Below are 16,254 nucleotides of genomic sequence, written 5' to 3' on the forward strand. Positions count from 1 at the left end.
ATATGAGGTTATTGGTGATTTTTCTGTGTAAACTGTGAAAAAAATAGGACTTAATTTACCTTTCGCAGTTTAACATAAAGGAGCGTGATTGTGCCAGAGGTTTTGTGATACAAAATGAATGTTCTCAGGGTGCATAAGAGAATGTTGTGTTTCTTGGCGCGCAAAAGAGAGGAACGCATGCTGAACACGAGCACACTTAAAAATACAGGAGGATAAATGTTTGACTTCTGTTTTATAAATAACGCCATTAAAGAGCCGTGATGAAACATGAGAGAAGAGCCGTTGCAATATCTGTGAGACGGTAAAACCAAACAGCTTAATAAAGATAGGAAAAAGGAATATTTTTTTAACCACATTTATCACTGATAAGCACTATTAGCATGGTTAGCATACCTGTAAGAGCTCTCTCTGTGCATTTTACAGAGGTCACATGTTTAGCTGCAACACCAAACAGCTCAATGAAGTAGGACTTTACTATTTTTGCAAAACAAATAAGTGAATAATGTGTGATTTTGAAGCTGCATGTGACATTTTAGTGTTATGAGTGAGAAATTGAAATAAATTCTTTAAATTAGGAGTTTACAATAAAAATTAGGGGTTTACTATCCATCCATCCATCCATTTTCTAACACCCTTGACCCTGGTGGGGTCGGGAGGTACTGGTGCCTATCTCCAGCTAACATCCTGGGTGACAGGCGGGATTCATCCTGACCAGGTCGCCAGTCTGTCGCAGAGGAGTTTTCTGTACATGAGCCTGAGCACACAACTGCAGCAAATGTTTACATTGGAAATTTTGATCAACATGTTGTAATCTTGTAACAACGACCAAAAAACACAGAAGTTTGATTTCACTTGGCATGACCAGTGCAGTGAACGAACGGCTGACATGATAATGAGCCTCCTGTTGTGATCATTCACAACAAAATCCAGAATCTCACAGCACTCGCTATCGAAAAGCAGAAAAAGCTGCAGAGTCGTTTCAGATTTCATGAACCTGACAGGACTTTCAAAAGTCTCTTGATCTTCTCACCTGCGGACATGCTTTTAGACTCAGAAACACACACAGCAGGGTCAGAAACTTTGAATATTCTCAGCCTTAGACATCATTTACAGTTTAAGTCACAAAGTGATTTGATTTAAACTGAATAAATGTCCCATTTACTGTTAGCATTCAACGGAACAGCGACATAATTACATGACCTAAGGCAGCAAAATCAGTTGTTTTCTTTCACCATTAGCAGAGCGATCTCAGTTCTGGGCAGAGCTGGGATTGAAGGCTTTGAAAGAAAAAAAAAATCTTATTTTATTTAAGTCATGTTTGCCATGAGGCCTTGGTTAAAAGCTATTTGTGCCCTACTGGCCACATTCCCTTGACGTACTGTACGTTATGTGCCAGTGTTTTTGATAAAACAGGTTCAGGGGTTCAGCTTTATTCACAGTCGAAAGCTGAAATGCTGTCAAATGAATATCATGTCATTATGAAAAGAGAAAACATTACTCATTGATGTATCAAGAAGAACTTAAGGGGAAAACTGATGTGTATGGCGTTGGTTCCATTTATTTCAAGTCTCATTTACATTGCTGTCTCCTTGAGTTACATACGGCTAACATAGAGTGACCTCAGTTAATAAAAATTTTAGCTTTTACTGTAGCAAATACATCTATTTTTTTCACTTTGTGGCTTTTCTGTGGAAGCTTGTTTTATTTAAGCTGTATTAGGCTTAAAAAAACAGTGAAGTTTTTAAGCACTTTAATCATCTTGCTATTCTGCTGTTCAATAATTTGATCTTAAAGTTGTTTAAACTGTAAGATGCACTGGCATTAATGAAAGTTGGTTTTTTTTTTCCCCCTGGAGGTTTCTCTTGGGTTTTGCTTAAACATGGATGTGTTTTGAGCATCGTGAAAATACTGAAGCTGAAGTTTTGATCCCTTTTCCATGCAAGCTCCATTAGATGATTGAGGGTTTTCTTTCAAACAGCCTGTTTCAAAATTGCCAAAAAAACATTTAGATGGGGTTTAAATGTGGGCTTTGACTAATCCCTAATCATACTTTGGGCATGGTTATGGTCATTCTTTTCCATTTCGAGCCACTCCTCGGTGGATTTGCTGCAGTTGTGTGCTCAGGCTCATGTACAGAAAAACTACTTTTGATTCAACTTTCACTTTGGAAAAGACAGACATGCAACATATCGGAAGACTCGCTGATGGACTGCAGACTTTATGATCATAACCAGGGAATAAAAGTATTTGCATAACACATTTTATGTAACACAAGTCAGCCAAAGTTCCGTACACATTAAAATATGCTTTATGCGTTATTGAATAAATACATTTTGTTCTAAACGGTCATGTAGCATACATTGTTCATGCGCCTTGAACTTTTTCACATTTTGCCGTATTGCTTCTACAATCTTCAGTGTTTTTGTTGGAATTTTGTGTGAGAGGAACAGAGATGAATATTTTTTACGAATAAAACATGAAAAATGTTGTGCGTGTCTTTTATGTAGATCTTGATCATAGATAGGAACCAAGAATCTATGCAAGCTACCTCTAAGTTAGCTTCACTGAGCAAGAAAAGCTAACGTGTTTTAGCCAGAAATGTAACACTGGAATGTTTTTGTGTGCATGTAAAAGATTTGTACGTCTACAGTTCACGTAGGAAACAGGAATAATGCAGCTGAGGACAATTTATTTCTGCTTTAATAGTTTCCATATCTGTCGGTCAGATGCAGGTCATAATAAGGGACTGATGAACACAAGCTTCTTTCAGACTCTGTGTAATTGCATCATTATTTAACAAAGAGGAAAATGTCAGTTTTCAGAGGACGCTGTATAGGTTAAAACCTCCACCCTCCACCTTTTATCATATTGCTCTCACTTCAGAGCATCTCAGAGCCAAAGACAACACACACTGCAGATTTATAAAATGGAAAACACATGTTATTGGTGTGACTTTATTTTTAGGGTTAAAAACTGAAACCCTAGCTGCATGAAGCCTGTACGGGGATCTATTCTGCTGCTACAGAAAAGCTCTGTGTGTGAAAACTCCCCACTCGGATGATATGAGCGTCTGAGACAAACCAGGTGCCTTTTCATGTGGAGGTGCGTCTCTGTGTCTGTGGTTGGATCGTTGTCTTATTTTGCAATCATAGAAGAAGTTAACAAGAGAGCCAGTGACACGTCTGCAAATCATCAAGTCTGGATTTCAGCTTTGAACGTCACTTTTTTTTTTTCAGCACCATGAGGCTGCTAATTAATCTTACTAACGTGACTCTCGGTGTGCTGTTATTTCAACTCAGATCAGGGTTTTAATTTAATTAAAATTATCCACGTAGATTTTCACATTTATAGGGATAAGCATAACTTATTTTCACACCCTGTGTTTTCTAAGCTATTGTAAGTCTTAATATATTTTTTAAGAATTTTATTTTTTCAATTACTGAATGCAATTTCTTTTAATATGACAACTCTATAGTAGCTTTTTAAAGAAGTTGTAAATGGTTTAGCGTTAACCAAGGCAAATCAAACTTATGCAAAATAAAGTAATGCAATTTTATTTTTTTATTTCTTAAGAAGAGAGTTATTCTTCAAAGAGTCATTTAAAATGTAAATAAAACTCCCAACTTCCAATTAATAATAGTAAAAAAAAGGTTCTGTAATCATTTTCTGAGTTCATATGTTTTCAACAGCTGAGAATGAAAATGACTCAAATTATATATATATGAATGTACGTATAGTATATATATGTATAAAATTGGGAAATTAAAAAGCTGATATTGCATAAGCTGTTTTTATTTGAGAACTTACTTTGCATAATTAGTTTTTCTGATCCATCAGTGATCAGTGGCATGGATTTATTTATTTCAACAAGACATATTCTGTGTTCCAACATGTAAGAATGGTTAATAGCATTCATGTAAGTCAAGCCTAATTTATTGATAGGCACACATGGAAACCAACACCAGTTATCGTCTCTGACAGGAGGAACTTCCCTGAGGAGATGGATGATAAGAGCAGGATACATTGTCACATATGAACAGTGACGCCTCCCTTCAGTCTCACAGGAAGCACCAAACTCACATGTTGTCTTATAAGGAGGCTCTAGTGTTTTCTGTCCTTTCATTTTATTTAAGCAGTTAATTTCTGAACATTTTTCTTAATTTTTAAAATTGCAAATTGATATATAACTTGAGAGTGGGCCTAAACACAACTGCTCTTAATCTATTGTTAGTCATGGGAAGCAAATCTCACACACATTATATGGTTTCAAATGTTTACATAGGAAATGTTGCTGTCAACAAAAGGTGCATAAATACTCATTAAAATGCAAAATACACATAAAGGATTTTATTGCCCACCAAACAGCCATATGTAACATACACCTGAATTTGATGAGAACGTACACTGTCTTGTTATTAATGTTTTCATTGTAAAGCTACTCTTTAACTCTTTGGACAAGAAAAATGTTTTATTGAGCTTTTAATTGTGTTGAAATTCCCAAATAGCTTGGGGATTTTCATGAAACGAGATGCAATAGTCTGAAAGTCTAAAGATGATCTGAACTGCAGATGTTTACCTTCTCTAATAGGTTTCCAGTTTTATGCAATTTCTCAATATTTCATGCTTTCGCAAATCAAATTCAGCTTTTTGTTTGTTTCCAGCGACTCTCTAGCAAGGTAATAAAGGAATTTGAACCATATTTTAAGTTACTGAATTACTAAATATTTCAAAGGACCTCAAGCTATTCAAATGGGCACAAAACATCTATTTGCTCCCAGAGAGCATGTTCTGTACCGATTTCCAAAAAAGCTTCAAAGAAGCTTTATTTCCAGATGACAAGGCAGCAGTGTGGTCTGTTCGTCAAAGCACAAGGGATTAATTGGGTGCTGGCTTGTCCATAAATAAGTTATGCTGCTGCTTTGTGTGTGTCCAGCTCTGAATGTAGGACCCAGACTTTTTTTTTCCCCCCTTGGAGCCCACCATGGAGGTCCAGAACAACAGATTCCAGCCATTTTATGTGGCTAATTTATACCCCTCTCTTCCCCTCCAAAAAGGTCAGAGTTGCTCTGATGGGTGAGTGAAGGGGTGTGGAGTATATGGGATTGGGATCAGGTGTGGTGGAGTTCCTGATTCGGTGAAACCCTGACGGGTCAGCCCTCGCGTTCACAGGAAAAGCTGCTAAAACATTTGCTGATGGGGGGGAAAAAGCTCGGTGCTGAAAACACGAGCGGCGGTTTGAGGAAGCAGTAAATGTCATTGCTGATTCTTAATTACGTGGCGTATCCCCGCTCTCCACTACCGAGGCTGTGGAGTTTTAGGGAAATACTCATGTGGGAGCACATTGTGGTTACTGGCTTTCTCATTATGTCACTATAAAGCGCTCAAACATTTATTGTAAAATATTATGTTATAATTAATGTAGCGGACTATTTTACAGAAGATATATGACATTCTTTCTGTTATTATCAATGCATTTTCTTATCAATGCAACATATTTAAATAATCTTTAAATATGTTTAAAGATTTTTAAATGGTTATCAGGCGTATGTTTTTCCAGAAGTTTAGGTTTATGTTATTTCTGTTGGGTTTAAAACAAATCTCCACTGACACCTACTAATGATACCTACTGATTGAATTTTTTCGATGCAGTATGTTCTTTTCCTGAACTGTGGAAATAAATCATCATGGTTTCAACAGGTACTCCTGCTGGTAGATAATGTTTATTGTGCTTATATAACCAAATTTCCTTTCAGTGCACAGTGAGTGAAACACAAATAAAAACTTTATTGGCTGCCAAAGAAAGTACAAAATGTACAGCAGGTAGTCAGAAACGGTCGATATGAAATATCCTCACCACTGCATTACCAAAATAAGTCCAATACAAAACAACAGACACAAGAAAGAGGAAAGGGCTTAACTGAACAGAACTCATCATGGATAACGGCAGTAACAAGGTTCAGTCTTTCCTTTTTTTAACTAGTGACTTTTGCCGTGGATATGCGTTTCATGCTGTCGACTCAGACTGCAGTTATTTCAAAGAAGTAATGTCACGGGATAAAAGTCCAGAGTATGTGTTCATTCCTGCTTGGGAGTGGTTTTGGTGTCAAGTTGGGACAGCAGGATGGAAGACTCCAGGCTTGCACTGCAGTAACTCTGACAGTGTTTGGCTGTCCGTACTCTGACCGGGTGGCTGGAGAAGAGTCCTCTGAGATGGTTTGGGCATCTTTTCAGGATGCCTTTGGAAGTTGTTCAGGCGTGGGAATAGAAGTCAGCGTTGACCCAAAACTGACCAGAGCAACTATAAATTTGTTCGTTCTTTCTTGAATCCGTCTTTCAATGCCTTTTATTCACCATTTATTCTACCTGGACGAATGGCTGGATTGGAAGGCAGCCTGGTTGGAAGATGGACGGATGAACTGATGAACAAACATGTGAGAGGGGTGAATTTATGACATATTGGCTGATTTACCGATTGATTCCTTTGTAAATGAAGAGTTGGATAAATGGATCCATTTATCCGTTTACTCCATAAGATAAAATTGTCTGTATTTATCTTTTTGTTTGTTTGGCGAAAATTCCAACTTGTCTGATACTTTGGTTTATAATCTGTAAAACTGGCTTCATTCCTCAGAGGTGTACTTAGTGTTGGGAATCTGTTTATATCTGTTTCAGGAATAATTTACCTTTCAGCAAACTATTCTATGTTGCATGTTCTTTGGCCACAGTTTATTTATTGGTTGATTTTTAAGCCAATGTCAGCCATCCAGCACAAGCTAATGAGTTGTTCCAGAGCAATGCCTTATATGCTCGAGAAGTGAATCATTTCAACTTCATCTGCACTTTAAATGTTCAGGGACCAAAGTCCAGGTAGAATAAATGTCTCCTCTGCAGCACCGGCGAAGTTAAATAAGATCTTGACTTCGTTCGTAACGGCCACATTGGGATATTGGTCTTCCCCCTGAGCAGATCATTTTCCTCGTACTTGTAGTGCTATTTGTCCTCCCACCCACAAATTAGTAAAGGAAATGTTCCCATCACTTGTGAGACACAGCGATCCAACAGAGCTACCCTCATAAACAATGAGGATGAAGAATAATAAAAGGAAACATCTGCTTTATGGTGGTGCGGAGGAGGAGGTGAAGGCTAAAAGTTAGATCCTAAACATCAGGAACAGTAATGAATAGAGAAAATGTTTTTACATTTTTCATTTTAAATCTAACTTTTTGTCTCTTCCATCAGCGCTAGAATTGCTTCTAGCTGACTGTCACAGAAGTACATCTAGCTTTTAATCCCTTTTTCGGTTGAGGAGAGGAAATGTGGCTGGTTTTCAGCTGCAACTCGTAAAATCCTTGTCCTGGTAAAACACTTCATACTGTGACCCGGCGAGTTTTTTAAACAGCGACTTTGGAGTAAATCAAGACGAGTACACATGTAGGTCTCGTATAGCATGCGCGGGTGGTGAGAGGCTAACGTTTATCCCGCTTGAATCATTTAAATCTCTCCGTGGGAGCCAATGTTTTGGGCTCTTGAGTGCACCTTAACGTCGGCCGTCAGTAACTTTAGCTTCATTTGTCTCTCTTTCTGAGAACTCTGAGACTGTTAACTGAGGTCGTGACCTCATAATGTGGAGACCTTTTAATTTGACCCTTCTTTAACTTACAGAGGAGAAGACGAAGGAGTCAGCCAAACCTCTGCTGCCTGGAAAGCAAACCTGGGAGAACTAAGAAACATTCATCCAGGGAGAGTTTCTCTGCCTTGATGAGTGATGTTTGACGTTGCCATGTTTTCCAAGCTTTTATGACAGATATGGTTCCTTTCTTCGTGCAAAAGTTGAATGTTTAGGGTATGGATTTCTACTCTGTTCTCTAAATAAAAATCAAAACCAAAATTTTGTGTAACGGCTTGAATTTACCTGTTCTTCTTGCCTCCATCAAATCTCTTTCCAAGCATCCTGCTCTCTCCTCCTTCACTGCGTCTATGGGCATTTCTATGCGCTTCCTGTATTTTATCTCCTTGTAACTCCTTTGTCACATCTGTCTAAGTTTCCTTGGACAAACCTGCCTAACAGGACCTTGTTAGGTAGGTTTTTCTTCCATCTGCTCTCCTTTCGTTCAAATTGAATTTATTTGTACTGATTTATCTGACCAATCTTACCATTTAGAAATAAAACTTTCAGGTTTTTTCACCAGGAAATTTCTCAGTGCATCTCACACACGTCTTTGTTTGAAGAAACAAAGACATCTTAAAGGTTGAGCTTGACACAGTTAACAACCAGAAACTGGGAGGTCTATTAAAAAGGCAATTTTTTTCAATTGCAGATGTTGTTTACCATCACTTTGTCAATTAATAACTAAGGCACAAGATTAACAATGACCACAAACCGCAAGTTTAGTCCCACTTACTTTTAAGGGTAAACTTAAGTCGCCTTAAACACCACAATTTGGGTAAACATGTCATTAGTTGATGTCAACTTAAAGAGAGACTCTGGCTGAAATGTATTTTGTTTGTTGTCCATCTGTCTACTTTCTGGTATCTCCTGATTTCTCAGTTTCTGTTCTTTCTCTTTATGATTGATAAAAAAAAAAAAAACAGACCAAAACTAAAACAATCTTAAAGCAAAGTTATCTGCTTAAACACTGGAGCGTTTGTCTTCGAACGATTATTTCCACAGTCATCCCACACCTCCTGCATGCTTCCCTTTCTTACGCAATATCTGTACCTTCCTGGAGTAAAACAAGTCCAGATTGTACTGTGTATTTTTTTTTTTCTCACCTCATTTTCTTCACAGATTATTGTTTGAACCGACTAAAGTCGCTGCCAGAAGTGCTGTGGCAGAGAGGCGGTGTCAGTCAAACACATTAATTTCCTCCCTGTGTGTTTGGTTTTTGCGATCAGGGGCCAACTATCCCTGGGTTTATTTTCAGTAGTCGCAACGTATGCAGATAGGAGAAGGATTTCCTGCAAAAGTAAACATCAGAAGCTCGTGGATTAAGTCAGTGAGAGGGAGTGCGACCTCGGTGTTGACCCGAGAAAATGGGCTTAACACCAACATTAAGTGGTTAGTAAAGTGTGTGTTTTAGATACCTCTCCTACTGGCACAATTTGCATGCGACGCCTTCGTTTTATCAGTCTGACAGAGTAAGCCTTGTACCTGCTGCGTGGCCGGCTGGATTTAGAAACAGAAAAGTGTTTGCGTGCGCATTGGTTAAGCTGTCCAGCCCAACGTAGTGATTACGGTCTCCCACTGTTTGCTTTGCAGTGCCACACATTCCACACAGCCTTAATTGATTAAAATGATGCGGTGCTTTATTTGGGATTCCTGATTTGGAACGTTTTTATTGTGTTTGGACCGTTGCGGCAGAAGGCCCCCGTTAAATCTTGCTACCTTGTAAGGAGCACCAGTGGGTTGGCACTAAATTTAACTGCTCTATTTTGAATGTTCTGTTTCATATTTGAGTTCTTGTGTCCTGCAATTGCCTAAGAAAATGAAAGCCACTCACTGTATACTACATTCCCTCTGAGCCAAAAGCTGTCCATCTGAATGTGTGCTTCCCCTTCTCCCCCCGTAACCAGAGGGTTTGTCCCCCAAGGGTACACCTGGCACGTTCCCCACTTTCACAGCATACATGTTCGCTCTGGCTGAAACTGCCAGATGTTATGAAAGGCTCTATTGAAGCAGACATTCAGCTCATAAAAAAAGTCTATCTTGATAGCTTCAGCGACCAGACCATGTCATCTGATTTACATGGGACTCTCACACATAGTCCGGTGGGAAAGACTGAAGCACGGTCTGGATTTGTACATGCGATGCCAAATGTATGTCTCCATCTCTTTTCCTGCTTGGAAATATAAACCAATTTGTAAGGAAAGTACACGACAGCTTTTTTTTTTTTTTTTTTTTTTTGAGTGTGTGTGAAATAGCTGAAATATGTAAGAAAGCTGGAAAAAGACGGAGGAAAACCATTCAGGCTAGAAATGCAACCACAACACGACAAGACTGGAGGAACTGAATTGAAAAGATTAAAAACTTTGAGACAGATATTTTAAATCTCATGAACAGAAATAAGATTTAAAAAATGGTTTATTGTTGTTTTTTTTATCCATCCCTTGCACAAATCTGTGTCTCACATCTGTATTCTGCCTTCAATACAGTTGTATTGTTTTATTTTTTTTACAGAAACTGGGGTCAGGATCCTTATTGGGGTCACAAATATGAAAGTCTGAGGTCTTGAGTTCCTTGGAAATAAACCTAAATACCACAAATGATGATTAGGCAGCTTATGCTTCTCAGAAACACAAACAAACAAAAACAGGATTCACAAATAAGCAAAACTAACATGTTGGGCAAAAAAATGATTGTTGATGCTGAGCCAGAAGGAAGGGGTTTTGAGTTGTACATTTGTGGAGCTCAGCAATAATTAACAATATCTACATGTCCAAGTGTGATTGAGTTAATAGAATTATCCTACAACAGCAGCGGCTTTGGATGCAGAAGAATCGTCTTTTTGCCCTCCGGCGTTGTCCGCATGCGCAAAGTTTCCATATGTAAATAATAACATGCAGGGGGTCTATATTTGTAAATATGATTACGATTGAGTTACCAGCTATGAACCTCACTGTTTTCAGTGTATTATTCTACTCCACCTAAAATACACACGCTAAATTCAACGGTATCAAAGAATAGATGGCTGAAACCACATTTCTTTCGATTATTATTTGCAGCTTCCAAAACAAAATCCTGTCATGAAGTTTATGGGGAATTCATATCTTCAGCTGCACTTTTCCTCCAGGGTCATCAAATGAAAGTGTGCCACTTGGGGCCTTTTCACCGACTGAGTCGGAACCGAGACCTCGTGAAGCTCAAATTCACTTCAGGTCCAGCCTCAAACCTCCACGCGCAGCACGCAAACAAAACAAAAAAGTCACAGCCTCCCAGGCCCCTCCCTGCCTCCCCTCCACCTCCACATGTTGCTCCTGAGGAAAAGCAGCTGAGAGCCAGAGCGGACACAGCAGGCAGGCAGGCAGGACACGAGTAGAGTCAGAGAGGAGAGCGCGGCAAGCATCCGACTCACACAGGCAGAGCTGAGGCGACATGGAGCTGGGCGCTTGCAAGCTGCTGGTGACGGCTCTCCTTGTTCTGGTACTGGACTTATTTTTGTTTATCACGTTTCCTTTGCTGTGCTATAAAATAGCCTATTTATATCCGAATCACATGAGAGATATTCTGCAGGTTGTTGGTGTTTTTTGGGTTTTCTTTGGACTCTCTGCTTCTTTACAGTGACTGCCCTGAGTCGTGCATGACAAAGGTTTCAGCAGATGTGTGCATATCATATGTCTGCGAGACTAAAAAAAGGAATCATTTGTATATTTACACAGTCTGCTGAAGAAGGCTCCAGAGTCGGGTTTCCCTTTCCTTGTTGCAGGAGTTTTCCATCTTCAAGGGAAAATGTACTTAGCCTCAGCTGTTGACAGGTGTCTTAAACAGAGTCTGCCTGTCACAGCTTAACACATAGCTTGGATATACAGTTCTGAACAAAAGCCTTCACTTGCTTTGTATTTCTTTATATTTCGCCTCCACTGAGCCAGGCTTTTCTTAAACACAGTGTTTAGAAGTGGTTGCAGTTCTTCATGTTTTCTTTAGGTTTTTCTTTGGATTTTGGATTTAGGGTTAGGCCAACAAAAACCAGCCTTCAAAGGAATCATTGTACGGTAAGTTTGTTAAGCCACAATATTTGTTTTTGCTGAATGGGGTATTAATTTGGGCTCATGTGGAACTGTGCAAAAATCTTCAGTCGCCCTTAAATCACTAATTGAATTTTCTTTCTCTTTCTTACAAAACAAGATTACAAATCAAGGATGTTGTGGATTATTTTTATTCCTCTTTTGCGTCCCACTTTTTAACATTCTACATGTTCTATGTTTAAAAAAATTAGCCAACATTTTATGAAAATCTTTGCAAGATCTTTGGGAATCCTAGAAAATGAAAAAGGTAATAAAGTTGCTAATAAGTCCAGATTCTTGGATGGAAGATGTTGGTGTTTCTTAGCACAGATGTGTCACTCTTTGATTGGTGATGCGTCATTTTAGAGTAAATTATGATGATGTAAAATCTTCAGTGGATTAATATGTTTGCTAAATTCGTCTCATATGTCTAAGGCCCTTAAAGCAAGGGACCTGAGGTCAGTCCTGGTTGTAAAGGTTCACCTGGAGGTTTAGGAGCAACACGGCTAGTAAACATGGCAGTGAAATGTTTAGGGAGGCTAAATTTTGATGAATTTTGATTACCAACCCTGCGGACCAAAGGGATTGCTCTCCAAAAAGTGAAGTCTTGTCCTCCTTTGTTTCCATCAAAAACAATAGAAGCACATTGAGCCAAACGACGCTTCATCTATTCCTCCCATCCTTCATCTGCTTCCCCTTCTTTTGCCCCCGGACGAAGCTCTTCGTTTGTAATTGAGTGAAAAATTCCCTGATTGCTTTTCAAAGGAGACTTAAGGTGGTGAGGAAACAGGCTGGCCAGTGCACAGCCTGTGTTTATTTACCAAGATCCAAACATTAAAATAGTTGGCTCCTGGAGAAAGGGCCGCCGTTGCCTACATGTTTGCCTAAATGCTCTGCTGACTTTGTTTAGGTCTCGCCATCCGCCTCTGCTGTTCCTCAGGCGTCATCAGTGCTGACAAGCATTTATATCAGTCCCAACACACTTTTTAATAATGTGAACCGCACCACCTCTCTCTGTTTCTGGAGTGCAGGGTTGTTGTTGCTACCAGGACCCAACAAAAATAATCAGCAGACTATTATTGCATTGTATCTGCTTTCCTCTGAGAGATCCATTTATCCTTGCAGACGAAACACACTGCCATTCTGTTGGATAAAAGGGCTCAAAGGGGTCGAAATGACTTCAACGTAAGAAATGTGTGTGAGAGCTGAAATATAAGTTCCATGAAATACAGGTCAGTCAGTATAAATCTTTTCCTTACAGATCAAGATATGTGAATTTATAGCTACTGTAACCTTTGTTCAGTTCAGTTGATCCTTTTAGTTATAATTCAGATTATCCTTTTTATATACAGAAATATTTTTGTAATATTGACAGACTCCATGTCCATTGTCTATACCTGCTTATTCCTGATGGCTGTTTCCGGCGGCCAATGGGCAAGAAGCGGGGTACCACCAATCACAAGGCAGCATAGAGACGCACAGGACAAACAAGTCTTCATACTCATATCCACTACAGGGCAGCTGAGAGCTAATCTAACACTCATGGGTTCTGGGACTTTGGGAGGAACCCAGAGAACCTGGGAAGAACCCAAGCATGCACAGGCAGAACATGCAAACTCCATGTAGAAAATCCAGGACCTTCTCGGTCGGCTCAAAAGAGTTAACAACTATTAAAAACTCAGCTGACTGCATTAATCACTCACTTTGTGACAATCCTTCCGCCTAAATAACGACGATTAGATGGTGCCGTTAATTTTGCAGCATTCCCTGATGAAGGAACAAATGCATGAAATTTAATGAAGACACAGAGTTAATGATCCTTTAGTAGTTTCATCTAGAAGAGAAACGTTGTGAAAGACATAAACTCTGAGCCAATCCTAAAAGCCATTCCATTAAATTGGTACACTCCAGAAAAATGTCACAGCTAAAGAGCAACGCCAGGCGAGATGCAACTTATAAGAAGAGGAAAAAAGCTGAGAAACTGAAACTGCAGACAATGCATAATTTGAGAGGAAACTTCATTAGTATGTTCTGGAGTCTAAAGCAGCATAAACAGCATCTACCTTCATCCTACCCTCCACTAAATCTGCAGTCTGAGAGTAAAGTCCAATCATATCTCTAATATAGGTAGGTATCAATTGTCATCAGATCTGCAAATTGGTGCTGACATCAACGAATCTCTCCAGGAAACAGACAGAAGAATCAAGTCAGGACTCATTTCTATTGGAAAGAAAAACAAATGGATTACAAAATTAAGAGCAGCAACATCTTTGTAAATTAGTCTTTTTCAGACAGAGATGGAGGCAAAGACCCAGGAGTATATATATATATATATGTAAAAATATTACAAAAAGATTTTGCTAATGCCTCTGTCCTGAAAAGCAATTCTCCCAAACTCAGAAATACCGGACAAAGATTACTTTCTGCTGAAAAAAAATAAGCATTATTGCTCATAACCCATGAGCATTGACATCACAGTCAATGAGTCAGTCTAAGAAAGACACTCATCTAATCCTAGATTCACTGAGGCAGGAATACTTTCTATGGGAAACAAATGGCAGCAACCTCTCCATCGGTGGGCTCATCCTACAAGACACACAAATTGACAGCAAAATTTAGAAATATAGCACAAAAGAAGAAAACGGCTGAGATAAAAGCATATAGCAGCATAAATGTAGCACAGAGAATGGCTTACCTCAGCGACTATAACCTTTATCCAAAGGAAAGTTTTTGGCCTGTTAAAAGTAGATTGGGGGTGTGAGACACACACACACACACACTATCTGGGAGCTAGTGATAATTAAAAGGTCTGCCTCCGATTCGTCTTCTTGGAAATCTAGGAACCACATGTTTCTAGGGTTGGAGGCAACAGCAGCACCTACCATCTCATGCTAGATTTGTGCCCTGCTCAATTGCTTTTTACGGGATTAATACCATTGGAAAATCCCCTCAGCATTTACCATGTGGAAACATTTTAATGTGTTCCCGTGCTCCTTTTGACAGGCCGAAAACCACGACTCAGTGGCACTCTATTTTATTCGATGTGTTCTCACCTCCTGCCTACTGAGCCATGTTCCTGTTGGCCTCGACTTGCTCACTCCGAGTCTTTTTTTTTAAAATAAATTCTTTCCAAGTGTTTCATCTATCCACCTTGTGCACAGGCGGCCATATTCTCATGAAGCGAAACGCTCCTTGTCCTTGATAATGAAAGCAAACCATACTCATTCTTCCAAAGCTTCAGTTCAGCTTTTCAATAACGCAGCACTGGAGTTGCCTTCAGTAATCTTCTAAAAGAAAGCCAAGAAAGTGAACTATGGGAGTTATTTATATCCAGTCATGGATAATCCAGATTATTTTACAGATTCACATTTTTTTAAAAGCACAAATGGTTAATCCAGTGAATGACTGAGTGGAAAGTTGGAATGGAAAAAGATGGATACTACAGACATGATCTTCTGTTTCTTGGCTGTCATTTCACATCCGAGACGTGAGCTTGTCCTCATAATATTGGTCTTGGGTGATACTGTGGTATTCCTTACACCACTGCCAAATACAACGCAGAGCAATTAGCAGAGAGACATAAAAGTTGATAAAAATTGACTATTTTATCATCTAAAGACTGACTGACTTTTTAAATGTTTCTTTCTTACGGTCACATTCGCTTTATTTTCCAGCAGCCAACATGATTTAACTGAATTCTTTCTTTGTGGTTTATGGCTCAACAGATTAAATATTAATCTCTGAAAAAGATAAATAAATCCACCAGAACCTTTCTTTTTTGTGTCCTTTTATGAGACAGTTTTGGATTAACATTAAAATAAATCCAGAGGAGTGATGAGGGCATCATTAAGGACTTCTCTTTCCAGGTCCTAAGTAGCACACTGGATATAAGCAGCACAGCAGTTTTCAATCTTGGAAATGACTCTCCTCTGATTGTCAGTGGCTTTTATGGTTACTCACTCATGCACAAACGCTTCTCTGGTGTGCAGAGCTCACGGACGGCGCGATCGGAGGAAGATCCGGACACGCTGTGGGACGCCTGGGGTTCGTGGAGCGAGTGCTCTCGTACATGTGGCGGAGGAGCCTCATACTCATTAAGACGATGCCTGAGCTCCAGGTAGGGGTGCTTTTCTTGGTTTATGCTATCTTAATCCAAATCTCTCTTCCAGGGGAAAACCGTACCCTTATCTGTACCCCTATTTGGTTGGAAGTTAAATTATTCCTCAGAGAAATTTGTAAAACAACAAGCTGACCCAAGAGAAAATTATCTGAGCTTAATCTTTGTGTTTTTAATATGTTTTTATTTTTATTGCTTTATTTTATTCTTTTGGATTTACAACTTTCTTCATACAACAGAATGATTGAAAAGTCTGAAAAATAGGTAATGAGATTATCATGGTTTGATAACCATTTTGTTTTGAAATTGTAAGCAAAATGCACAACGTAGCTGCTTCATTCAAAACTGATAAGCCATTATTATTCATTGATCATGCTAATATATTGACTACTATGTAGAACAGCTTTCACTAGTGT

At 39.1% G+C, this 16,254-nt stretch overlaps 1 protein-coding gene across 4 annotated transcripts in view; it reads left to right on the top strand.

The window, feature by feature from the left end:
- The window catches only part of adamtsl3 (ADAMTS-like 3), a 91,971-nt gene that overhangs the window by 45,822 nt on the left and 29,895 nt on the right, over positions 1 to 16,254 (top strand). For 3 of the 4 annotated variants that reach the window (XM_055051155.1, XM_055051156.1, XM_055051159.1), the window contains exon 3: positions 15,711 to 15,838. In XM_055051155.1, the coding sequence (XP_054907130.1) occupies positions 15,711 to 15,838 (128 nt within the window). Of the gene's footprint in view, positions 1 to 11,013; positions 11,141 to 15,710; positions 15,839 to 16,254 lie in introns of those variants that run through there. The other variant, XM_055051157.1, reaches the window with a different exon arrangement.

The sequence above is a fragment of the Poeciliopsis prolifica genome, unplaced genomic scaffold (genome assembly GCF_027474105.1).
Source record: "Poeciliopsis prolifica strain line A6 unplaced genomic scaffold, Auburn_PproV2 SCAFFOLD032, whole genome shotgun sequence".
Classification (NCBI taxonomy): domain Eukaryota; kingdom Metazoa; phylum Chordata; class Actinopteri; order Cyprinodontiformes; family Poeciliidae; genus Poeciliopsis; species Poeciliopsis prolifica.